The sequence below is a fragment of the Tinamus guttatus genome, unplaced genomic scaffold (assembly GCF_059628265.1).
Source record: "Tinamus guttatus ecotype Peru unplaced genomic scaffold, ASM5962826v1 Tinamus_guttatus_pri_ptg000618c, whole genome shotgun sequence".
Classification (NCBI taxonomy): domain Eukaryota; kingdom Metazoa; phylum Chordata; class Aves; order Tinamiformes; family Tinamidae; genus Tinamus; species Tinamus guttatus.
Window position 1 is genome coordinate 1617380 of NW_028289152.1, and position 25613 is coordinate 1642992.

Consider the following 25613-nt stretch of genomic DNA (forward strand, 5'->3'; position numbering starts at 1 on the left):
GCTGGGGAGCTGGGCCAGCACATGCAGATATATATTGGCCTCCCATATTTGTTGTCCTGCGTAACAGGACCTGTGGCAGGGACAAGGTGCATCAGGGCAGTGCCGTCAGGGCAGGAGGCTGCGGATGGAGGCAGTGGGACTCCTCATCTCTTGGGTGCTGTGGTTGCTCGTCTGGGTGCAGCTGTGCTGGGGTAAGTGTCTGTACCCTAACCTATGGACATGGGGCCAGCGCGCAACAGTGAGGTCATTGAGATCCCTCTGGAAATGTTGCGTCTTCCCACGGAGCAGCAAGACAAGGGTCAGAAGTGCTCAAGTCAAGACCCTGTTCCCCTCTGAGTGGGAGAAGGGTATTTGTGCTTCCAGGGCTCCTCTGCTTATTACAGTCGGTGCCAGCATGTTCTTGTAGACACCTCGCCCTTGCCACCCTTGGTGGACATCCTGTTTCCCCAGCTCTATGCCCTTGGAGCTAGTGCTGACTCGGCTGGTGACTGCAGCACTCAGCGATTCGAGTGCACAGCCAGCTCCAGGGTTCCCAGGAGGCTTTCTGTGCTGTTCACTGACCCAAAGTCAGGGTTGCCAGGCCTGAGCAGGGGCAGTTTGTGGCCCACAGAGACAAGGAGACCTTTGCTCACCCTCCTGCAGAGGTGCCCTATGCAAGGGTCCTGGCCAAGGGACTGAGTTCTCCCCTGTAAGTGAGGAGGGAATGAAGTTTGGGACAGAAGATGGGGATCATGTCAGTACTCCCTGGGGACCCACAGAGCCCTGCAGATGAGGGGTGGATTTCAGTGGTACCCATGGTGGCAAAGGAGGCCATGGAGGCAAAGAAACTGGTCCCTGCAGACCCCAAGAATGCAGAGGGGAGAGGTCTCAAACCTCAGGTCTGGCGACTCAGCCCTAGGACCCTAAACAGTCACTGTGTTGGGGTTCGGTGCCCTCCTAACTGGCCCCGTGTCTGTGTTTGAAGGTGCTGCGGAGGTGAGGCTGGAGGATGGAGACAGCCGCTGTGCTGGAAGAGTGGAGATGAAACTCCAGGGCCAATGGGGGACCGTGTGTGATGATGACTGGGAAATGGAAGATGCTGCTGTAGTTTGTAAGCAGTTGGGCTGTGGATCTGCTCTCCAAGCCCCTCAGGATGCATATTTTGGGCCAGGATCGGGCTCAATTTGGCTAGACTCTGTAGGCTGTCAAGGCACCGAGACTGCCTTGTCTGAGTGTGCACATGATGGTTGGGGTAAGCATAACTGCGATCATGATGAGGACGCTGGAGCTGTTTGTTCAGGTAAGGACTCATCCAGTTCCCCACCTCTGGGGTCAGGCCTGGGATCAGGGGACTAAGCAGGCTGTGCCCTGAAGGAGTAATGTGTGGGTAACTCTCACTGCCCATCTGCGGCTGTTGCTGATGCTGTCCCTGGGGAAAGGCCCGGGTGAGCCCACCACAGGGTGCACATCAAGATCCTGGGGGCTCATCCCACGATCAGGTGGTTCCTCAGTCTAGGAGATGAATTCCCCACCCTGCCCTACAGGGTCTAGGTCTCCATCAATCTCCTCAGGTTCTTCCAGGACATTTCTCGCAGTGCTGGGTGTCCCTGTGCCCCACACCTCAGGATGACTTGCTTGGCACCCCATGGCCAGGGAAGTGGTACGAGACAGCCAAGGCTCCTGGAGTCATTCCCCTCACAGACAGGAGTTCCTTGGCTGACCCAAAGGGGCTTTTCAGAGGAGACAGGAGCAGAGCCTGGGGCAGAGAAGCAGGACAATGAGCAGGGCATTCCTTGTCCAGGGCCACCCCACACTGATCAGTCCCCCATGAGCTCTGGGTTGGTGTCTGTGCTGCTGGCTGCTCCCTCCCACATCATCACAGGCTCAGGCCGGTCCTGCTGGGTCCGTGTCACTGACAGTCCCAACAGTGCAGGATACCCTGGGAAGAGGGAGCATTTAGGGCTGCTGAGGCAATTTCCCAGTCTAGCTCTGAGCTCTGCAGGGCTGAACAGGCTGCAGCAACTGTTAGGGCTGTGGTGCTGGGGACCTGTCCTGGGCGTTGAGACAGCCTCTGGGGCAGCAGCGTTTCCCTGAGTGGTGCCTGTGCTTTTCGGTCTGTGATTGAGACAAGCTCCAGAGCACTGTGTGGATGTGAGAAGAGGTGCAGGGGATGTTGAATGGTTTCTGTCGTCAAAACCTACTGAGAGCTGCTGTTTGACATTAATGGAACCCTTTGGATGTGGCTGCTGTGTAACTGCCTGAAGCCTGTTGCAACTCCCTGTCATTGTGGGGTTTTTTTTATTTTTTTTTCCCCAGGATTTGTTCGACTGGTTGGAGGAAACAGCCCCTGTTCAGGACGTGTGGAGATCAGAGACGGAGACCAGTGGAAAACAGTCTGTGACTCACACTTCGGTGTGAAAGCTGCTGACATTATCTGCAGGGAGTTGCAGTGTGGCGCTGCCCTGTCCATCCATGGGGGAGCTCACTTTGGAGAGGGGGTCAGTCCCATTTGGGATGGAGAGCTGCAGTGTGTGGGGAACGAGCCCTTCCTCTCGTCCTGCCCCAAGAGGTCCCTCAGCAACCAGACCTGCAGCCATGCCAACTACGCTGGTGTCACCTGCACACGTGAGCATTTGGGGAGGCGGTGTGAAATGCCATGCAAAAGCTATGTGCCAAGAAATAGGGGAGCAGGGACGTGACCGTGCTGAGCACGGTTAGAATACAGTTTTGTCTGTAATGTTGAAATGATGTGGAAGGAGCAGAAAGGGCTGCTATCCCCTTGGCGTCTCCTCCAGTACCCGAGGGTGCTGGAGCACAAAACCATCCCCACTTTCCTTCCTTTTTCCCCAGACTACACAGGATTCAGGCTGGTGAATGGCAGCACGGCGTGTTCCGGGCGAGTGGAGATCGAGGTGGAGGGGGCCTGGGGAACCCTCTGTGATTCTGGCTGGGACATCTCCGATGCTCATGTTCTCTGTCAACAACTCAACTGCGGATTTGCTGAGTCCATTCCTGCAGGAGGGCACTTTAGGAGAGGAACTGGACCTGTCTGGAGAGATACTTTCCACTGTAATGGGACCGAATCCCATTTGGGACAGTGCCCTGTGACTGCTCTGGGGGTGTCCCCATGCTCACCGGACAACATTGCTGGTGTTTTTTGCTCAGGTGAGTTCAAGGAAAATGGAGGATTAACTCAACTTGCACCCTATGTGTGACATAGAAACGCAAAGCAGGGGAGTGTCTGTCAATGACAAACTGAATTTCCTGCTCCAGAAACTATGGGTTCCCATGGCAGGATTCAGGGAGTTTTGCCTGTTCATGCAGAGCACGTTTCCTTGGGGGAGATGAGAGCTGAGCAGGGAGCAGGCATCTCTGCCACTCCAGGGCATCTGGTTCAGGCCTTGGGGCCAGCACCAGGCCTGGGCTCTTCTACTCTGTCCTGGGACCCAGGCCCAGGAGGGAACTGTGGGACACAGCTCCATGCCCTGCAGCTGTGAAAGATCCTCTGCTCCCTCCTGCAGCCCATACCCCATCCCAGGCCAGAGAGCAGACCTGTAGACCCTGGTCAGACTGCCCACAGAATCTGCCATGAGTGTGCACAGCAGGAGCAATCATAAGATCACAGAATTCTTAAGGTTGGAAGGGACCTTTAGAGACCATCTAGTCCAATCCCTGAAGCTGAGCAGCACCTTGGGGCTGGGATTTGCCCTTGCTCCTTGTCAGTATGAACCTCAAACTTGTCCTGTTTTGTAAGAAAGGCCTTCATCCCTCTGCTTCTTGCTAAGGACGCAAGCTCCACATCCCAGATCCACGGGGATGTAGAAGGGCAGAGCTATCCCAGCAGCAGCCAGTCCCAGCTTGGAGATGAAGCAAGGCTACTGCTCATCCTCACCCAGGCCTTGTACAGGCCACCACTTCCTCTTGCTGAAGCTACTCTGGATTTATCCTTAAGGACATATCTGGTGGTTCTGGGGTTTGACTTGACCTCCAATGCTTTCCCATTTCTGTCACTGAGACGATATTAGAACTCAGCAAGATTTAGGGCCTGGAAAACAAAATCCCTTGGAGAACTCCCATCCTTGAGCTCCTCACTGTGAGCTGGATATGGATAGGTGAGCTCCAGGATGTCCAAGGGCATGAGAAATGGGAGACATAAGGCAGGGTTCAAGACATTTCCTCTCTCTCTGTGCAGGACTTTCTGGATCCCTGCGGCTGGTGGGTGGAGGGAGCCGCTGTGACGGGCGAGTGGAGATGCCTCTGAATGGGACGTGGGCCCGCGTCCTGGATGACCAGTGGGACCTGAACGATGCCAGCGTGGTGTGCAGGCAGCTCCAGTGCGGAGAGGCAGAGCAAGCCTACAACCCGCCAAAGCCTCAGCGAGGAACGGGCCCTGTGGGGCTAAGAAGGGTCCAGTGTGCAGGGAAGGAGACTCATCTGACCCTCTGCAACACCTCCCTGCCTGCGGCAGCGCCTGCAGGAATTGCCGAGGACGTGGGGGTGGTTTGCTCGGGTGAGTTGCCCAGACAGTCCCCAATGTGCTGTGCTCCCCAGGGCTGCAAGCCCCTGACAGACGGGTCTCTCCTGGGTGTAGGGAGCCGGCAGGTCCGGCTGGTGCACAGGGCAGGGCGCTGCGCTGGGAGAGTGGAGATCTACTACAACGGCACCTGGGGGACCGTCTGTGACAACTCCTGGGACCTGCTGGATGCCACCGTTGTTTGCCGCCAGCTGGGCTGCGGGGTGGCTGTGAATTTCACTGTCTCTGCTCATTACGGGGAAGGCTCTGGGCAGATCTGGCTGGATGAAGTGAACTGCTCCGGGGATGAAGCTGCTCTCTGGGACTGCCCGGCCAGGCCCTGGGGTCAGCACAACTGCAGGCACAAAGAGGATGCAGGAGTTGTCTGCTCAGGTCTGTGTGGTCACTGTGGGCAGTGGTGGTGGGAGCCTGGTGCTTCATGAGGGGACAAGGGAGAAGCTGGTCAGGGTGGAACTGCCCGTGGCTACCCTGAACCCCCTTCCTATCTGGTCCTGGGGACACCCATGCACAGTCCCCACTGGACCTACTCAGGGCTATAGGGAGAGCTCAGGTGTCCCCACAGAGTGGAGGGGGGAAGGTAGTGCTGCACACTGGATGCTTCTCTCTGCTCCCTTGGTAAAACAGTGTCTTGCTGGCAGTGCCCTCTGACTATCGGAGCCCTGGGATGTCTAGAAGAGTCCCTGCTTCTTAGAATAACCCTCCCTACTCAGGGATGCCGTAGAATGCCCTGGGGAATTGTTGTTATGTTTCTCTCTGCTCACTCCAGGACCAGCTTGTTCCCCCCAGCTTTGTGTTTTTCCTTCTAGAGTCCATGGCCTTGAGGCTGGAGAACAGTGATGGCTGCTCTGGGCGCCTGCAGGTTTTCTACAACGGGACATGGGGGAGTGTTTGCTCCAACTCCATGTCTCCGAGCACCGTGCCTCTGGTTTGCAAACAGCTGGGCTGTGGAGATGGAGGGTTCCTTGAAACAGGCCTGCCATATGGCAAGGTATCTGGCCACACATGGCTGGATCATGTTGAGTGTGGGAAGAGGAACAGCTCCTTTTGGCAGTGCCCCTCTGCTCCCTGGAACCCACAGTCCTGTGATGACCAACGAGAAGAGATCCACATCACCTGCAATGGTAATGCTGGAGCCACGTGGGCACAAAGCTCACAGCAGCTCCCTGTTCAGCAAGGCACAATGTTGAGAAGGGGTCTGGAGTGGCTTTTACTTACCATCTCAGACCATTCTGCTGTCAATGACACAAATACAACATATCCAGGAGCAGTAGCTGCCCTGAGCTAGCCACATGGCCAACGAGGGGAAGAGGCACATGTACCCTCCACCTCACCTTGGTGGTCTCTTCTACCTCACCTTGGACACCTCTTGGGGGTGCCAGTTGCTCTCTGTTGCCCATACACATGGCCCAGACAATCACCTTTTAGCTTTGGAAGTCCATGCAGAGCATTCCACTCATGTCCATGGTTTGCTGAGGGAATGGGAAGGGGGAGAGAGAATGCGGTGCTGGTGACACAAGGTTATGTAGGAACCGGGCCGTGCCCAGGGCAGTGCTGACACGGGAGCTCAGAACAGTCTCCTTCCGTGCCCTCCTAACTGGCCCCGTGTCTGTGTTTGAAGGTGCTGTGGAGGTGAGGCTGGAGGATGGAGACAGCCGCTGTGCTGGAAGAGTGGAGGTGAAACTCCAGGGCCAATGGGGGACCGTGTGTGGTGATGACTGGGACATGGAAGATGCTGCTGTAGTTTGTAAGCAGTTGGGCTGTGGATCTGCTCTCCAAGCCCCTCAGGATGCATATTTTGGGCCAGGATCGGGCTCAATTTGGCTAGACTCTGTAGGCTGTCAAGGCACCGAGACTGCCTTGTCTGAGTGCACACATGATGGTTGGGGTAAGCATAACTGCGATCATAGTGAGGATGCCGGAGTTGTTTGTTCAGGTAAGGACTCATCCAGTTCCCCACCTCTGGGGTCAGGCCTGGGATCAGGGGACTAAGCAGGCTGTGCCCTGAAGGAGTAATGTGTGGGTAACTCTCACTGCCCATCTGCAGCTGTTGCTGCTCCTGTCCCTGGGGAAAGGCCCAGGTGAGCCCACCACAGGGTGCACATCAAGATCCTGGGGGCTCATCCCACGATCAGGTGGTTCCTCAGTCTAGGAGATGAATTCCCCACCCTGCCCTACAGGGTCTAGGTCTCCATCAATCTCCTCAGGTTCTTCCAGGACATTTCTCGCAGTGCTGGGTGTCCCTGTGCCCCACACCTCAGGATGACTTGCTTGGCACCCCATGGCCAGGGAAGTGGTACGAGACAGCCAAGGCTCCTGGAGTCATTCCCCTCACAGACAGGAGTTCCTTGGCTGACCCAAAGGGGCTTTTCAGAGGAGACAGGAGCAGAGCCTGGGGCAGAGAAGCAGGACAATGAGCAGGGCTTTCCTTGTCCAGGGCCACCCCACGCTGATCAGTCCCCCATGAGCTCTGGGTTGGTGTCTGTGCTGCTGGCTGCTCCCTCCCACATCATCACAGGCTCAGGCCGGTCCTGCTGGGTCCGTGTCACTGACAGTCCCAACAGTGCAGGATACCCTGGGAAGAGGGAGCATTTAGGGCTGCTGAGGCAATTTCCCAGTCTAGCTCTGAGCTCTGCAGGGCTGAACAGGCTGCAGCAACTGTTAGGGCTGTGGTGCTGGGGACCTGTCCTGGGCGTTGAGACAGCCTCTGGGCCAGCAGCGTTTCCCTGAGTGGTGCCTGTGCTTTTCGGTCTGTGATTGAGACAAGCTCCAGAGCACTGTGTGGATGTGAGAAGAGGTGCAGGGGATGTTGAATGGTTTCTGTCGTCAAAACCTACTGAGAGCTGCTGTTTGACATTAATGGAACCCTTTGGATGTGGCTGCTGTGTAACTGCCTGAAGCCTGTTGCAACTCCCTGTCATTGTGGGGTTTTTTTTATTTTTTTTTCCCCAGGATTTGTTCGACTGGTTGGAGGAAACAGCCCCTGTTCAGGACGTGTGGAGATCAGAGACGGAGACCAGTGGAAAACAGTCTGTGACTCACACTTCGGTGTGAAAGTTGCTGACATTATCTGCAGGGAGTTGCAGTGTGGCGCTGCCCTGTCCATCCGTGGGGGAGCTCACTTTGGAGAGGGGGTCAGTCCCATTTGGGATGGAGAGCTGCAGTGTGTGGGGAACGAGCCCTTCCTCTCGTCCTGCCCCAAGAGGTCCCTCAGCAACCAGACCTGCAGCCATGCCAACTACGCTGGTGTCACCTGCACACGTGAGCATTTGGGGAGGCGGTGTGAAATGCCATGCAAAAGCTATGTGCCAAGAAATAGGGGAGCAGGGACGTGACCGTGCTGAGCACGGTTAGAATACAGTTTTGTCTGTAATGTTGAAATGATGTGGAAGGAGCAGAAAGGGCTGCTATCCCCTTGGCGTCTCCTCCAGTACCCGAGGGTGCTGGAGCACAAAACCATCCCCACTTTCCCTCCTTTTTCCCTGGACTACACAGGATTCAGGCTGGTGAATGGCAGCACGGCGTGTTCCGGGCGAGTGGAGATCGAGGTGGAGGGGACCTGGGGAACCCTCTGTGATTCTGGCTGGGACATCTCCGATGCTCATGTTCTCTGTCAACAACTCAACTGTGGATTTGCTGAGTCCATTCCTGCAGGAGGGCACTTTGGGAGAGGAACTGGCCCTGTCTGGAGAGATACTTTTCGCTGTAATGGGACCGAATCCCATTTGGGACAGTGCCCTGTGACTGCTCTGGGGGTGTCCCCATGCTCACCTGACAACATTGCTGGTATTTTTTGCTCAGGTGAGTTCAAGGAAAATGGAGGATTAACTCAACTTGCACCCTGTGTGTGATATAGAAATGCAAAGCAGGGGAGTGTCTGTCAATGACAAACTGAATTTCCTGCTCCAGAAACTATGGGTTCCCATGGCAGGATTCAGGGAGTTTTGCCTGTTCATGCAGAGCACGTTTCCTTGGGGGAGATGAGAGCTGAGCAGGGAGCAGGCATCTCTGCCACTCCAGGGCATCTGGTTCAGGCCTTGGGGCCAGCACCAGGCCTGGGCTCTTCTACTCTGTCCTGGGACCCAGGCCCAGGAGGGAACTGTGGGACACAGCTCCATGCCCTGCAGCTGTGAAAGATCCTCTGCCCCCTCCTGCAACCCATACCCCATCCCAGGCCAGAGAGCAGACCTGTAGACCCTGGTCAGACTGCCCACAGAATCTGCCATGAGCGTGCCCAGCAGGAGCAATCATAAGATCACAGAATTCTTAAGGTTGGGAGGGACCTTTAGAGACCATCTAGTCCAATCCCTGAGGCTGAGCAGCACCTTGGGGCTGGGATTTGCCCTTGCTCCTTGTCAGTATGAACCTCAAACTTGTCCTGTTTTGTAAGAAAGGCCCTCATCCCTCTGTTTCTTGCTAAGGACGCAAGCTCCACATCCCAGATCCACGGGGATGTAGAAGGGCAGAGCTATCCCAGCAGCAGCCAGTCCCAGCTTGGAGATGAAGCAAGGCTACTGCTCATCCTCACCCAGGCCTTGTACAGGCCACCACTTCCTCTTGCTGAAGCTGCTCTGGATTTATCCTTAAGGACATATCTGGTGGTTCTGGGGTTTGACTTGACCTCCAATGCTTTCCCATTTCTGTCACTGAGACGATATTAGAACTCAGCAAGATTTAGGGCCTGGAAAACAAAATCCCTTGGAGAACTCCCATCCTTGAGCTCCTCACTGTGAGCTGGATATGGATAGGTGAGCTCCAGGATGTCCAAGGGCATGAGAAATGGGAGACATAAGGCAGGGTTCAAGACATTTCCTCTCTCTCTGTGCAGGACTTTCTGGATCCCTGCGGCTGGTGGGTGGAGGGAGCCGCTGTGACGGGCGAGTGGAGATGCCTCTGAATGGGACGTGGGTCCGAGTCCTGGATGACCAGTGGGACCTGAACGATGCCAGCGTGGTGTGCAGGCAGCTCCAGTGCGGAGAGGCAGAGCAAGCCTACAACCCGCCAAAGCCTCAGCGAGGAACGGGCCCTGTGGGGCTAAGAAGGGTCCAGTGTGCAGGGAAGGAGACTCATCTGACCCTCTGCAACACCTCCCTGCCTGCGGCAGCGCCTGCAGGAATTGCCGAGGACGTGGGGGTGGTTTGCTCGGGTGAGTTGCCCAGACAGTCCCCAATGTGCTGTGCTCCCCAGGGCTGCAAGCCCCTGACAGACGGGTCTCTCCTGGGTGTAGGGAGCCGGCAGGTCCGGCTGGTGCACAGGGCAGGGCGCTGCGCTGGGAGAGTGGAGATCTACTACAACGGCACCTGGGGGACCGTCTGTGACAACTCCTGGGACCTGCTGGATGCCACCGTTGTTTGCCGCCAGCTGGGCTGCGGGGTGGCTGTGAATTTCACTGGCTCTGCTCATTACGGGGAAGGCTCTGGGCAGATCTGGCTGGATGAAGTGAACTGCTCCGGGGATGAAGCTGCTCTCTGGGACTGCCCGGCCAGGCCCTGGGGTCAGCACAACTGCAGGCACAAAGAGGATGCAGGAGTTGTCTGCTCAGGTCTGTGTGGTCACTGTGGGCAGTGGTGGTGGGAGCCTGGTGCTTCATGAGGGGACAAGGGAGAAGCTGGTCAGGGTGGAACTGCCCGTGGCTACCCTGAACCCCCTTCCTATCTGGTCCTGGGGACACCCATGCACAGTCCCCACTGGACCTACTCAGGGCTATAGGGAGAGCTCAGGTGTCCCCACAGAGTGGAGGGGGGAAGGTAGTGCTGCACACTGGATGCTTCTCTCTGCTCCCTTGGTAAAACAGTGTCTTGCTGGCAGTGCCCTCTGACTATCGGAGCCCTGGGATGTCTAGAAGAGTCCCTGCTTCTTAGAATAACCCTCCCTACTCAGGGATGCCGTAGAATGCCCTGGGGAATTGTTGTTATGTTTCTCTCTGCTCACTCCAGGACCAGCTTGTTCCCCCCAGCTTTGTGTTTTTCCTTCTAGAGTCCATGGCCTTGAGGCTGGAGAACAGTGATGGCTGCTCTGGGCGCCTGCAGGTTTTCTACAACGGGACATGGGGGAGTGTTTGCTCCAACTCCATGTCTCCAAGCACCGTGCCTCTGGTTTGCAAACAGCTGGGCTGTGGAGATGGAGGGTTCCTTGAAACAGGCCTGCCATATGGCAAGGTATCTGGCCACACATGGCTGGATCATGTTGAGTGTGGGAAGAGGAACAGCTCCTTTTGGCAGTGCCCCTCTGCTCCCTGGAACCCACAGTCCTGTGATGACCAACGAGAAGAGATCCACATCACCTGCAATGGTAATGCTGGAGCCACGTGGGCACAAAGCTCACAGCAGCTCCCTGTTCAGCAAGGCACAATGTTGAGAAGGGGTCTGGAGTGGCTTTTACTTACCATCTCAGACCATTCTGCTGTCAATGACACAAATACAACATATCCAGGAGCAGTAGCTGCCCTGAGCTAGCCACATGGCCAACGAGGGGAAGAGGCACATGTACCCTCCACCTCACCTTGGTGGTCTCTTCTACCTCACCTTGGACACCTCTCGGAGGTGCCAGTTGCTCTCTGTTGCCCATACACATGGTCCAGACAATCACCTTTTAGCTTTGGAAGTCCATGCAGAGCATTCCACTCATGTCCATGGTTTGCTGAGGGAATGGGAAGGGGGAGAGAGAATGCGGTGCTGGTGACACAAGGTTATGTAGGAACCGGGCCGTGCCCAGGGCAGTGCTGACACGGGAGCTCAGAACAGTCTCCTTCCGTGCCCTCCTAACTGGCCCCGTGTCTGTGTTTGAAGGTGCTGTGGAGGTGAGGCTGGAGGATGGAGACAGCCGCTGTGCTGGAAGAGTGGAGGTGAAACTCCAGGGCCAATGGGGGACCGTGTGTGGTGATGACTGGGACATGGAAGATGCTGCTGTAGTTTGTAAGCAGTTGGGCTGTGGATCTGCTCTCCAAGCCCCTCAGGATGCATATTTTGGGCCAGGATCGGGCTCAATTTGGCTAGACTCTGTAGGCTGTCAAGGCACCGAGACTGCCTTGTCTGAGTGCACACATGATGGTTGGGGTAAGCATAACTGCGATCATAGTGAGGATGCCGGAGTTGTTTGTTCAGGTAAGGACTCATCCAGTTCCCCACCTCTGGGGTCAGGCCTGGGATCAGGGGACTAAGCAGGCTGTGCCCTGAAGGAGTAATGTGTGGGTAACTCTCACTGCCCATCTGCAGCTGTTGCTGCTCCTGTCCCTGGGGAAAGGCCCAGGTGAGCCCACCACAGGGTGCACATCAAGATCCTGGGGGCTCATCCCACGATCAGGTGGTTCCTCAGTCTAGGAGATGAATTCCCCACCCTGCCCTACAGGGTCTAGGTCTCCATCAATCTCCTCAGGTTCTTCCAGGACATTTCTTGCAGCGCTGGGTGTCCCTGTGCCCCACACCTCAGGATGACTTGCTTGGCACCCCATGGCCAGGGAAGTGGTACGAGACAGCCAAGGCTCCTGGAGTCATTCCCCTCACAGACAGGAGTTCCTTGGCTGACCCAAAGGGGCTTTTCAGAGGAGACAGGAGCAGAGCCTGGGGCAGAGAAGCAGGACAATGAGCAGGGCTTTCCTTGTCCAGGGCCACCCCACGCTGATCAGTCCCCCATGAGCTCTGGGTTGGTGTCTGTGCTGCTGGCTGCTCCCTCCCACATCATCACAGGCTCAGGCCGGTCCTGCTGGGTCCGTGTCACTGACAGTCCCAACAGTGCAGGATACCCTGGGAAGAGGGAGCATTTAGGGCTGCTGAGGCAATTTCCCAGTCTAGCTCTGAGCTCTGCAGGGCTGAACAGGCTGCAGCAACTGTTAGGGCTGTGGTGCTGGGGACCTGTCCTGGGCGTTGAGACAGCCTCTGGGGCAGCAGCGTTTCCCTGAGTGGTGCCTGTGCTTTTCGGTCTGTGATTGAGACAAGCTCCAGAGCACTGTGTGGATGTGAGAAGAGGTGCAGGGGATGTTGAATGGTTTCTGTCGTCAAAACCTACTGAGAGCTGCTGTTTGACATTAATGGAACCCTTTGGATGTGGCTGCTGTGTAACTGCCTGAAGCCTGTTGCAACTCCCTGTCATTGTGGGGTTTTTTTTATTTTTTTTTCCCCAGGATTTGTTCGACTGGTTGGAGGAAACAGCCCCTGTTCAGGACGTGTGGAGATCAGAGACGGAGACCAGTGGAAAACAGTCTGTGACTCACACTTCGGTGTGAAAGTTGCTGACATTATCTGCAGGGAGTTGCAGTGTGGCGCTGCCCTGTCCATCCGTGGGGGAGCTCACTTTGGAGAGGGGGTCAGTCCCATTTGGGATGGAGAGCTGCAGTGTGTGGGGAACGAGCCCTTCCTCTCGTCCTGCCCCAAGAGGTCCCTCAGCAACCAGACCTGCAGCCATGCCAACTACGCTGGTGTCACCTGCACACGTGAGCATTTGGGGAGGCGGTGTGAAATGCCATGCATACGCTATGTGCCAAGAAATAGGGGAGCAGGGACGTGACCGTGCTGAGCACGGTTAGAATACAGTTTTGTCTGTAATGTTGAAATGATGTGGAAGGAGCAGAAAGGGCTGCTATCCCCTTGGCGTCTCCTCCAGTACCCGAGGGTGCTGGAGCACAAAACCATCCCCACTTTCCCTCCTTTTTCCCTGGACTACACAGGATTCAGGCTGGTGAATGGCAGCACGGCGTGTTCCGGGCGAGTGGAGATCGAGGTGGAGGGGACCTGGGGAACCCTCTGTGATTCTGGCTGGGACATCTCCGATGCTCATGTTCTCTGTCAACAACTCAACTGTGGATTTGCTGAGTCCATTCCTGCAGGAGGGCACTTTGGGAGAGGAACTGGCCCTGTCTGGAGAGATACTTTTCGCTGTAATGGGACCGAATCCCATTTGGGACAGTGCCCTGTGACTGCTCTGGGGGTGTCCCCATGCTCACCTGACAACATTGCTGGTATTTTTTGCTCAGGTGAGTTCAAGGAAAATGGAGGATTAACTCAACTTGCACCCTGTGTGTGATATAGAAATGCAAAGCAGGGGAGTGTCTGTCAATGACAAACTGAATTTCCTGCTCCAGAAACTATGGGTTCCCATGGCAGGATTCAGGGAGTTTTGCCTGTTCATGCAGAGCACGTTTCCTTGGGGGAGATGAGAGCTGAGCAGGGAGCAGGCATCTCTGCCACTCCAGGGCATCTGGTTCAGGCCTTGGGGCCAGCACCAGGCCTGGGCTCTTCTACTCTGTCCTGGGACCCAGGCCCAGGAGGGAACTGTGGGACACAGCTCCATGCCCTGCAGCTGTGAAAGATCCTCTGCCCCCTCCTGCAACCCATACCCCATCCCAGGCCAGAGAGCAGACCTGTAGACCCTGGTCAGACTGCCCACAGAATCTGCCATGAGCGTGCCCAGCAGGAGCAATCATAAGATCACAGAATTCTTAAGGTTGGGAGGGACCTTTAGAGACCATCTAGTCCAATCCCTGAGGCTGAGCAGCACCTTGGGGCTGGGATTTGCCCTTGCTCCTTGTCAGTATGAACCTCAAACTTGTCCTGTTTTGTAAGAAAGGCCCTCATCCCTCTGCTTCTTGCTAAGGACGCAAGCTCCACATCCCAGATCCACGGGGATGTAGAAGGGCAGAGCTATCCCAGCAGCAGCCAGTCCCAGCTTGGAGATGGAGCAAGGCTACTGCTCATCCTCACCCAGGCCTTGTACAGGCCACCACTTCCTCTTGCTGAAGCTGCTCTGGATTTATCCTTAAGGACATACCTGGTGGTTCTGGGGTTGACTAGACCTCCAATGCTTTCCCATTTCTGTCACTGAGATGATATTAGAACTCAACAAGGTTTAGGGCCTGGAAAACAAAATCCCTTGGAGAACTCCCATCCTTGAGCTGCTCACTGTGAGCTGGATAGGTGAGCTCCGGGATGTCCAAGGGCATGAGAAATGGGAGACATAAGGCAGGGTTCAAGACATTTCCTCTCTCTCTGTGCAGAACTTTCTGGATCCCTGCGGCTGGTGGGTGGAGGGAGCCGCTGTGACGGGCGAGTGGAGATGCCTCTGAATGGGACGTGGGTCCGAGTCCTGGATGACCAGTGGGACCTGAACGATGCCAGTGTGGTGTGCAGGCAGCTCCAGTGCGGAGAGGCAGAGCAAGCCTACAACCCACCAAAGCCTGAGCGAGGGACGGGCCCTGTGGAGCTGAGAAGGGTCCAGTGTGCAGGGAAGGAGACTCATCTGACCCTCTGCAACACCTCCCTGCCTGCGGCAGCGCCTGCAGGAATTGCCGAGGACGTGGGGGTGGTTTGCTCGGGTGAGTTGCTCTGACGGTCCCCAATGTGCTGTGCTCCCCAGGGCTGCGAGCCCCTCACATCCGGGTCTCTCCTGGGTGCAGGGAGCCGGCGGGTCCGGCTGGTGCACAGGGCAGGGCGCTGTGCTGGGAGAGTGGAGATCTTCTACAACGGCACCTGGGGGACGGTCTGTGACGACTCCTGGGACCTGCTGGATGCCACCGTTGTTTGCCGCCAGCTGGGCTGCGGGGTGGCTGTGAATTTCACTGGCTCTGCTCATTATGGGGAAGGCTCTGGGCAGATCTGGCTGGATGAAGTGAACTGCTCCGGGGATGAAGCTGCTCTCTGGGACTGCCCGGCCAGGCCCTGGGGTCAGCACAACTGCAGGCACAAAGAGGATGCAGGAGTTGTCTGCTCAGGTCTGTGTGGGCAGTGGTGGTGGGAGCCTGGTGCTTCATGAGGGGACAAGGGAGAAGCTGGTCAGGGTGGAACTGCCCCTGGCTATCCTGAACCCCCTTCCTGTCTGGTCCTATGGAAACCCATGCACAGTCCCCACTGGACCTACTCAGGGCTATAGGGAGAGCTCAGGTGTCCCCACAGAGTGGAGGGGGGAAGGTAGTGCTGCACACTGGATGCTTCTCTCTGCTCTCTTGGTACAACAGTGTCTTGCTGGCAGTGCCCTCTGACTATCGGAGCCCTGGGATGTCTAGAAGAGTCCCTGCTTCTTAGAATAACCCTCCTTACTCATGGAGGCCGTAGAACGCCCTGGGGAATTGTTGTTATGTTTCTCTCTGCTCACTCCAGGACCAGCTTGTTCCCCCCAGCTTTGTGTTTTTCCTTCCAGAGTCCATGGCCTTGAGGCTGGAGAACAGTGATGGCTGCTCTGGGCGCCTGCAGGTTTTCTACAACGGGACATGGGGGAGTGTTTGCTCCAACTCCATGACTCCGAGCACCGTGCCTCTGGTGTGCAAACAGCTGGGCTGTGGAGATGGAGGGTTCCTTGAAACAGGCCTGCCATATGGCAAGGTATCTGGCCACACATGGCTGGATCATGTTGAGTGTGGGAAGAGGAACAGCTCCTTTTGGCAGTGCCCCTCTGCTCCCTGGAACCCACAGTCCTGTGATGACCAACGAGAAGAGATCCACATCACCTGCAATGGTAATACTGAAGCCACATGGGCACAAAGCTCACAGCAGCTCCCTGTTCAGCAAGGCACAATGTTGAGAAGGGGTCTGGAGTGGCTTTTACTTACCATCTCAGACCATTCTGCTGTCAATGACACAAATACAACATATCCAGGAGCAGTAGCTGCCCTGAGCTAGCCACATGGCCAACGAAGGGAAGAGGCACATGTACCCTCCACCTCACCTTGGTGGTCTCTTCTACCTCACCTTGGACACCTCTCGGAGGTGCCAGTTGCTCTCTGTTGCCCATAGACGTGGCCTAGACAATCGCCTTTTAGCTTTGGAAGTCCATGCAGAGCATTCCACTCATGGCCGTGGTTTGCTGAGGGAATGGGAAGGGGGAGAGAGAATGCGGTGCTGGTGACACAAGGTTATGTAGGAACCGGGCCGTGCCCAGGGCAGTGCTGACACGGGAGCTCAGAACAGTCTCCTTCTGGGGCCATGCTCCTGCTCCTCTGCTAACCAGGGAACCTTTTCGGGTGAGCAGCCAGGGTAACCCTGGAGCTCAGCACTCTTATACACTGCATTATCGAGGGGTTCAGCTTTGTCCATGAGCAGTGGGAGGTGTCGGGAAGTTCAAGTAAAGGTCAGTCCTGATCCTGTCCACATGACCCCCATGAAGCAGTCCCTTCCTTCACTGTAGCGTTTCCTTCTACAGGGAGACGACCAGAAACCCCTCCATCCCTAGCAGCAGAGTGCCCCAACTCTAAGAGCTGCACAGGTAACTGCTGCTCCCTGTGCCCTTCTCACCTGGCCAGGCTCTCTCAACTACCCCAGTGACATGGAGGGTTCTGTGTTTTCCAGAGATGGAGAAGATTCGTGTCGTGGGAGGAGAGGACAGCTGCTCGGGCAGAGTGGAGGTTTGGCACCACGGCGCCTGGGGGACAGTGTGCGATGACTCCTGGGACATGAAGGATGCTGAGGTGGCCTGCAGGCAGCTGGGCTGTGGCCCTGCCATGTCTGCCCTGGGGGAGGCTGCGTTTGGGGAGGGGACAGGTCCCATCTGGCTGCAGCAAGTGGAGTGCAGAGGGACAGAGCGGTCTCTCTGGGACTGCAAGGTGCAGTGTGGGAACAGCGGTGCCTGCCAGCACAAGGAAGATGCTGCTGTAAATTGCTCCGGTGAGTGGCAGTGCTTGGTCCCCTTGTCTGGGGGGATGTTTTCCCAGCTGGGCTTTCCTAGGGCCCCAGAGCTCCTCAGAGCAAGGATGTCCCTACAGAGGTTGGGTGCCTGGTGCCAGGTGGGGAGCAGCTGTTGTGGGGCAGGGTGTCCTCAGGCCTCTGCCTGTGGGGTTCTGCAGTCCCCCAAATGCCTGTCCTGGGCTGCCAGTGCTGTCCTCCCCATGGCCCAGAACAGAGAGCCCAGGGCCTGTCACGGGCGTACAGAGAAGGACTGTTCTGATGGCACTTGGAGGGGACATCCACAGGCACAGCCACATCTCTCTCCCTGCTCTGCAGCTGCACCGAGGATGACAACACCAGCCCCACGAGCAGGTAACCTGCCCTTCTCCCTGGGTTGGGTCTCCCCGGTGCCAGGCTGTGACCTGCAGCCCGAGGGAAGGGGCCCGATGCTGCATTGCAGGGCCCCAGAGAGGAGGTCCAGGGGTGAGAGCAGGCAGCTTTGTGGAGGGCTGTGAGTCACCCAGCAGTGTGAGAGCTGCCCCACGACTCAGCACAGGGCCCCCCCAGCCCTGCCATGTGTGAGGGGTCAGGACTGGGGTGTCCCTGGGCCCCCACGTGCCCTAGGCAAGGGCCTGCCTCATCCATGTCACTGCCCATGCAGATCCTGCCCAGAGGCGTGTGAGGGAGACCGGGGGAGTCTCTGTGCCTGTTGTCATCTGCATCGTCCTGGGGGCCCTGCTCTGCCTGCTCCTGGCCCTCCTGGCAGGGCAAGTGCGAAGAGCCAGGGCTCAGCGCAGAGGTGGGTCCTTCCCCAGTGGTGCCAGGGTGGACGATGCCTCTTAGCAGCGCTGTGGGGGCTGTGGGGTGTGTGTGAGGGCACAGAGGGGGCTGTGGTGCAGGTGCTGCCTCTTACCCTATTCCCTGTTCCTTCACTGTCTGTCTGTGGGACACCCGCAAGCAGGAGTTGTGGGAGTGTTGATGCAGGAGGAGATGGTGATGGAGGAGAAAAGAAAAGGCAGTGAGGGGATGGTGGAGATGGGAGCAGCAGGGAACATACAAGGACGCTGCTGGCTGTGCTCTGGACAGTGCTGGGGGGAGGCTGTGGGGCAGGAGCGGTGCCAAGAGGAGCTCAGGGCAGGGGCTCTCTCAGAGTGGGAGTCGGTCCCTGGGCTGCTCCCTTTTTCCTGCCCTGTTCGCCCAGGTCAGGGCAGGGCCATGTTATGGACCCATTTGACAGACCGCGAGGAGCTCCCTGGGGAGAGGAGCCGTGGGAGCTTCTCCCTTGTCAGAGCAGGGACTGACTTGGGGCCAAAAGGGACATTGGGGGCTGTCTCTGAAGAGACAGCATGAGGTGACGTTGCCCCAGACCATCTCTACAGGGCCGTTGCTGTCACAAGGGATCTGGCCATGGTGCCTGGGCAGAGCAGTGGGTCTGGGCTGTGCTCGTCTGTCTAGGGTGGAAGGGCTTGGTGCCCACATTGGGGTTCTTCTCCTTTCTCCATGTGCCTGTGCTGATCCTGCCCATGTCCTCAGCTTCCAGGAGGTCTCTGGCGCCCTTCTCTGAGGCCGTGTACCAGGAGATCGACTACAGCCAAATGTGGGAGAAGCAGGCAAGGTTCAGTCCTCCAGGTCTGTGTGGTGGGTTCTGGGAGGGAGCACATGGCAGGGCCCTTTCCACTGGTCCTAGGGCACGATGGGACTGTTGCAGCCCTCGGGCCAACTGTCCCCTCAGTGTTGGGGTCACGGGTTCCTTCAGGAGAGCAGCCCAGTGCTGGGCTCAGGTGAGGAGCTTCCTCCCCACCAGCTCTGCCCTTCCCAGTCTGGGGCACAGCTCCTCCCTGCCAGTACCCATAGGTTGTACCTGGCGGGTAAGGGAAGCGGGTGGCCAGGGCAGCTCTGAAAGGCCCTTGGAAATGTGGTTTGCCCCATGGGAGCAGGAGAAGCCCTGGGCTCTCCTCCCCATGCAGTCCTTGCTAGATGGGTCCCCATCCCCAGCTAGGCTGACGATGAGCAGGGTCAGCAGGGCTCGCCCCAATAATGCTTGCTGCTCCTCTTGCCAGGCTCCCCTTCAGAGGGCTCCCTGACCAAGCTGCAGCCTGAGCCCAGGGAGAGTGAGGAGCGTCCTGGGTCAGCACCAGGTAATGGACAGGGAGACAGGGGAAGGGTTGGTCTCTCCTCCCCATAGCTGTGTCACTGAGTGTCACCATTGGGATGGGGCATTCCTGCCTTCAGGAATGACTCTGGAGTTCTGCAGTGTGGGCAAGAATTGGATGTGCCCCACTGAGATGGGTGCCTGAATGGGGCCTTATTGGGCTCAACTTGTCCCTGCCTCCATCAGGCTCTGAGTTTGTCCCAGGGAGTCCCCAGCCCTGGTGCAGACACACCAGTTCTGCTATCCCTGTGGCAGGGGGAGAGGGCACCCCACTACCTCACACACACTCCCATACCCTGGATCCAGGATGCTGGATCTTTTGTGGCCCTGCCAACACCAGTGTCCCTGTCCTTTGTTCCGTCGTGTCCTTCCTTCCTCTGCTCTGTGGGAGGGCTCCTGTTTTCACCAGCTCCTCTCTAGTTTCAGAGGTCCCTGTCCTGCCCAGAGGTGACCCAGCAGATGGCTATGACGATGCCAGAGAAGTATTTGACCCTGAGGAGGATCTTGTTCCTGGGCAGCGAGACAGGGAAGCGCCCAGGGAAGCAGAGGAGAGTGATGGGCTTGAGGAGGGACACAGAGGTGAGGGGGAAATGGACCTGCTGGCTCCTGGGGTGCTGTCCCCAGTGCCAGGGGAGTTGGAGCAGCCTGAGAGCCCCACCTCCCAGCATGGGGAGGGAACCTGCCCCAGGAGTTTTCCTGGTGAGGAGAATGGGGTGGGATCAGGGGACTGAAGGTCTCAGGCAGTGAGAGACAGGGAGGAAGGGGATTTACAGCCTAGAATGAGTATGTGTGTGGGGCAAACTGCAATGCACTGGCCTTGCTGCTTTCAGCGGGGAACGTGCGCTGCTGGGGCAGTGTCAGAGCTCCCAGAACAGTCAGAGCTGCCCCATCCTTTCCCTTCACAGACACAGCGTATGATGATGCTGAAGGGGCATCCCTGGCACATCCTCATGAGGACACCAAGGCTGTGAGACTGGACCCTGGTGCCAGGCTGCCCCTGAACCCAGGTCTGAGAGAGCCCATCACTGCCATGAGGTTGGGTGCAGCTGGGACAGAAGAGACCTCTATGCAGCTTGGAGAGCCATGAGTGACAGAGACCCATCTCCCTTCTGCTACTAGTAGCAGAAAGAGCTGGGCATTTCCTCTCTTATCATTTCTCTACTTTTATCACATGCATTGCTACTTGTTCTTATTAAAATCATGTGGGAATTTGACCCAGAGATTGTGTTTCCCTCCCCAGGTGTTGGATGTCTCCTGAAAGGTGATCAGGGAAGGCAAAGCACCATGAACCAGCAGTGGGGAAGGGGAACATCTTGGGAAGAGCAGGCTCTGAGACAGGCCATGCTCCTGCAAGAGCCCATGATCTCTGGGGTGTGGGAATAGTGATGAGTCCAGCTGAAGGATATTTCTGCTGGCAGGGACATAGAATCATAGAATCATAAAGGTTGGAAGAGACCTTTAGAGATCATCTAGTCCAGCCTCCTTGCACATACAAGGTCACCTAGAGCATGTGGCACAGAATTGCGTCCAAGAGGGTTTTGAAGATCTCCAAAAAAGGTTGCCAACTTCTCTTGGCAACCTGTTCCAGTGCTCTGTCACCCTGTCAAGAAATTTTTCCTTAAGTCCCTGTGGAACTTTTGGTGCTTCAGTTTGTGACTGTTTCCTCTTCTTCTATCGCTGGCCACCACTGAAAAGAGGATGGACCCATCCTCCTCACTCCTTCCCTGAAGGTAGTTATATACAGTGACCAGATTCCCTCTTGGTCTTCTCTTCTTCAGGCTGAACAGGCCCACCTCTCTGAGCCTTAAAGTCAGTCTCAGACATTCCCATCCTGCAAACCTCATGCAGAATTTCCAGCCATATGTGCCTGTCTGCAGAGTCCTGTTATGTCCCTCTGGGCAAGATGGTCCAGTGTCCTCACTCCCACTTGCTCTTTTCCTAGGGGCTCTGCCTGGGCTACCCTGGTCCCCGAGACAGGGGCCACCTCAGAGCTGCAGCACAGAGCTGCACAGAGCCCCAAGCACTGTGCTGCAGCCCCATAGCAGTGAGTCTTGAGGTGACAGCAGGCCCTGAACACTAGCGCGTATTTGCATGGCTGAGAAGATGTCATGTCCATCCCTAAAACAGCTGCCCATGGGAGCTGAGACAGGATGCCTGTTCTGTGGCTGGGTTTTAAGCAGCTGCTCCCCAGTGTGAATGGGTGAGAAACCTCTCCTGTGGGAGCTGAGCAAGGAGGAGGGTTCGATGGTTGTGAAGCATGTGGCACTCAAACTGCCTCCCTCCTCCATCCCAGTATTCACTGAACAGTGCACAGAGGCCTTCGGGGGATGCACCAGAGCTCACTCAAGGAGCCCTGGGATGCACTGAAAATCAGACAGCCACCTTGCTTGCACACCCTAGCTCTACTTGGCCGGGGCAGCTGTGGGCCTGCATGGGAAGATGCAGAGCCACCACATCCTTCACTGTGGTGGAGAAGGGCCCATTTCAGAGCAAAACAACCAAGCTGCCCAAGAGCACGTAAGTATTCTTTGTAAGTAAGTAAGGCTTTGTTCACCCAAAGTGCTCTAACTTCCCTGGGGCCCAGTGTAAGGATATGGAGTTTTCTTTAAAGAGTTCACGCTTCCCTTCAGAAATGGTATGCTCACACATACAATTTATAAAAGCTGTAAACAGCAATTCTGCCCCTCAGAGGCCCTAACAAAATGAAATTCTGACTAGAAACACAAGCAAAGGAGTGCTTTACTTCAGCAAAGGAAAAGATGGTAGAAAATGACTATGCATCCAAGAGGAAATACTTTTTTTTTTCCTTCACAGGAATGCAAGCTAGAGTCCTCAGTGGAGATAAAATAGGGCTTCTAACAGTGACCATGATGGCAATATGTTACAAATAAGTAATTTCTAAGAAATCCCCTTCAAAGGGAGTAAATTAAGCTATTGCTTGCATACTATCTCTCACTAATCATTGAGGCTGTCTTCATCACAACAGTGGAACTGGGAAGTGTTTTATGGATTTGAATCCAATGAATTTTAACCTATTGTAATGTCTGAGCTTATTTTTGGTTCTTAGTATCTTCTGTTCTTCATGGAAAGAAGGTGTTTTGAGCTTTCCTCAACAGCCATTGGACATTGTCCCCAAAATTTTCAGTTAAATTTCCTGAGAAGACTTATGAAAATGTTTTTGTATCTGTGTGCACTGGTATCCTATGTCCCATTCTGAGGAAGGGAATTTATATTTAATGAATATATTTTAGATTGTCATATGGAAAAAAAAAAGACAAAAAAAGTTTCTTCCTTTCAGTACTACATTCTAACAAGAAAATTATTCTCCTGAGATTCCTGTATTTAATAGCTGCATATATATGTGTTTAATGTAATTAATCATGCATAATTAGAATGGCTATCGTGAAGAGCATAATGACTGGGGAAAAAAAGAACACCCTTGCATGGCCAATGGCTTCCTTCAAGACTAGTTTCACAGCCTTGTTCTGAGACTGTAGATGAAGGGGTTTACAAATGGGTACAGGATCATGTTCAGCAAAGCTACAATTCTGTTGGTCTCCACAGGAACATCTTCTGAGGGCCATGCATAAAGAAAAATGCAGCTTCCGTATACAATGGCTAAGCTGGTGAGATGGAAAGAGCATGTAGCAAAAGCTTTCTTCCTCCCAGATGCTGATGGCATGTGCAGAATACAGTGGAAAACGCACAAGGAACTCAGCACTACAGATGACATCAAAATGGAGTCTGCTTTCCAAAGCAGGCTGACATCAGAGCAGGAGAGTTTGAGTAAGGGGGAGTTGTCACTAAAGAAACAATGTATCTTGTTAGAGCCACAGAAAGTCAGTTTTGAGATCAAAACCAAATGGTAACTAAAAAGAGTGAAGCCTATGACCCACGCAGCAAGAACCAGGTGGGTGCAGAGCTGCCGCTTCATGATGGCAGCATAAAGCAAAGGTTGGCAGATGGCAACGTAGCGGTCAAAGGACATGACAACAAGGAAAGCAAGCTCAATACAATCCAGGGCAAAACAGAAATAGGATTGGGCAAAGCAGCTGCTTACTGAGATAGTTCTCCTACCAGAGCTCAGAATCACAGCTCAGAATCACCAACAGTTTGATGGTTGTGGAGGATGTAAAGCAGATTTCCAGGAATGCCAGATTGCTGATGAAAAAGTACATGGGGGTTTGCAGGTGGTGATCCACATGGACGAGAAAAATGATAGTTGTGTTCCCTATCACTGTTGTCAGGTGTACGAGTGGAAAGATCAGGGAGAGAAGCACCTGTAGGCTTTGGTTAAGCCCTGAGAAGCCCTCTAGGATGAACTCAGCAACTGCAGTTTCATTTCCTGCTCCCATGTGTGATTGCAGCACAGTCTGCTGAGACAGGAGGAAGCAGAAACCATACTGTGAATGTCACAGTTTGCGTGGGAGGGTACCTCTCTCCTATATAATATAGACAGACATATTCCTCTAAACCATGCATCACACTCTTATCACTCTGCTTCACATTTCACTTAGAGATTCTGCTGACTTCTTTCTGCCTTTTGCAGTGACTCACAAAGAATTTCTTCTCAAGAGCCTAAAGAGTTTGGGAGCTGTTTCATGCCCTGCCTGGGAAATTCCAAGTTTGCTAAGACCGATAGCAAACATCCATCACATCTGTGTTTCAAAAGAGAAAATTATCTTCCAAAAAAAGGAAAAAACATTCAATTCTCTTCAGATACCAAGTCATCCATTGAGAAAAGTATTTTGAAAGTTATTCCTTCTACTTTTCAGTACTTGCCATTTTTGACTTGGAAAATTTGTGAGTTTGATTAACTTCAAACAAGTTAATATCGAGTATCTCCTTTCTAATCCACTGCTTTCTTCCACATCTTCTTCCTCTCTCTCCAGAAATTTGAAGGAAATGTTATTAAATGTCCTGACCTAAATGCCTTTCTTTCCCTTTAGGGGAAGGGGGAAATCTTACCATCTTGAAGAGCACAAAGGCTGTCCCTTTGTTTCTTTGCAATAGGAAGCATATGGAACAACAACAAAATGCCAGGTAGGTTTATATTTTAAATGCCTAAAAGTCAGGCGCTTCAGTCTGCACAAGTTTGCTTACCCTCATACCATCAGTGCCAGGAGAGAGAAAAGTGTCTGGAGGAGACTGGTTACACTTCTTACAGCTGCTGATCACAGCCTGGAAGGACCCGGCCGCTACAGCTCTCTGTCTCTGTTGACTGTTTGGGGAGCCAAGGGAAAATGAGTATGGGTATCAGCTGCTCACAGACACCTCTAATGAAGTTTATGAAAGTCACTATTTCAGAATCAAACCTCTCAAATCTTTATTTTCCAAACCAAATATTATATCTGAAAGATTATTGATCTGGAAGATTTGCTGAAAGTGAACCACTGCCTGTAATTATGTGAGCAAAATCTCAGGCTCAGTCACCTATAGCTATTTCACTGTAGCCTCAGTGAATCAGAGATGAGAGTCTCAGCCTCCAATGCTTTTTCTTCCATCATCCAGCCTGATGTCTCTCTCCAGTTTTATCCTCCTTGGAATAAAAAGCTGAATTCTCAATAGTTTATTTCATTGTGCCAATTTTACTCCCTGTTAACCAATTTTAATATTTCTGGATTGTTAGCAATGTAACCTCTAACTCATATGGTGTTTCTGATATGGTTACCTTGGTAGAGCTGTTGCTGCAAGAGTCTGCTGCTCAAAGGTTTCCCAATACACTAATTATCTGTAAAGCTTGTCCTTTTCTCATGTAACAGAAATCCAGCCGTCCCCACAGGGCAGTCTATAGTCTGTCAAGGTCTCATTCTCTTACCTGCAGTGCCCAGTGATTGCTTATACCTTCTAGTTCTTCATGCCCTCCCTGTTCGGTTATGTTCACCCTGAGCCAGAGCCAGGGCACCTGCCTACACACGCTAACTCTACTTTGTGGGTGGAGCTGTGGGCCAGGATGGGAAGACCCAGGGCTACCACATCCTTCACTGTGGGGCAGAAGGGCTCAGCCCAGAGCAAGAGGACTGAGCGGCCCAGGAACACACAAGGGCTCTGTTAGGCTTTGGTCACCCAAAATGCCACAACTTCGCTGGGGTTCCACGTGAGCAGATGGATTTTGCTTTAAAGAGCTCCCCCTTGTAGAATTCCCTTCAAAAATGGGATGCACACACACACACAATTTATGAAAGCTGTTAACAGTAATGCTGCCCCTCTGAGGCCCTAACAAAATGAAATACGAATGCAAAGGAGTGCTTTCCATTCCTCTGCACTTTTTGGTTACCCCTGGTGCAACACACACACCAAAAAAAAAAAAAAAAAAAAGATTTCATCAACAATACATGCTTCTGCCCATCACTTTGACATGAAA

At 54.5% G+C, this 25613-nt stretch overlaps 2 protein-coding genes and 1 pseudogene across 2 annotated transcripts in view; 1 reads left to right on the forward strand and 2 right to left on the reverse strand.

Annotated features, from left to right (window-relative positions):
- The window catches only part of LOC148592355 (coiled-coil domain-containing protein 81-like), a 129989-nt gene that overhangs the window by 90467 nt on the left and 13909 nt on the right, over window positions 1–25613 (reverse strand). The gene's annotated exons all lie outside the window — the stretch shown is intronic.
- Window positions 73–20336, forward strand: LOC148592357 (antigen WC1.1-like). The gene is made up of 28 exons (XM_088535192.1): window positions 73–191; window positions 965–1279; window positions 2296–2604; window positions 2830–3144; window positions 4172–4489; window positions 4571–4885; window positions 5320–5634; window positions 6132–6446; window positions 7463–7771; window positions 7812–7813; window positions 7999–8311; window positions 9339–9656; window positions 9738–10052; window positions 10487–10801; window positions 11299–11613; window positions 12630–12939; window positions 13165–13478; window positions 14499–14816; window positions 14898–15212; window positions 15638–15952; window positions 16637–16699; window positions 16783–17097; window positions 17434–17469; window positions 17759–17896; window positions 18631–18726; window positions 19158–19235; window positions 19676–19828; window positions 20080–20336. The coding sequence occupies exons 1-28, from the start codon at window positions 125–127 to the stop codon at window positions 20334–20336; spliced, it is 6864 nt and encodes a 2287-aa protein (XP_088391318.1). The 5' UTR covers window positions 73–124.
- Window positions 22624–23631, reverse strand: LOC148592358 (olfactory receptor 6C3-like; annotated as a pseudogene).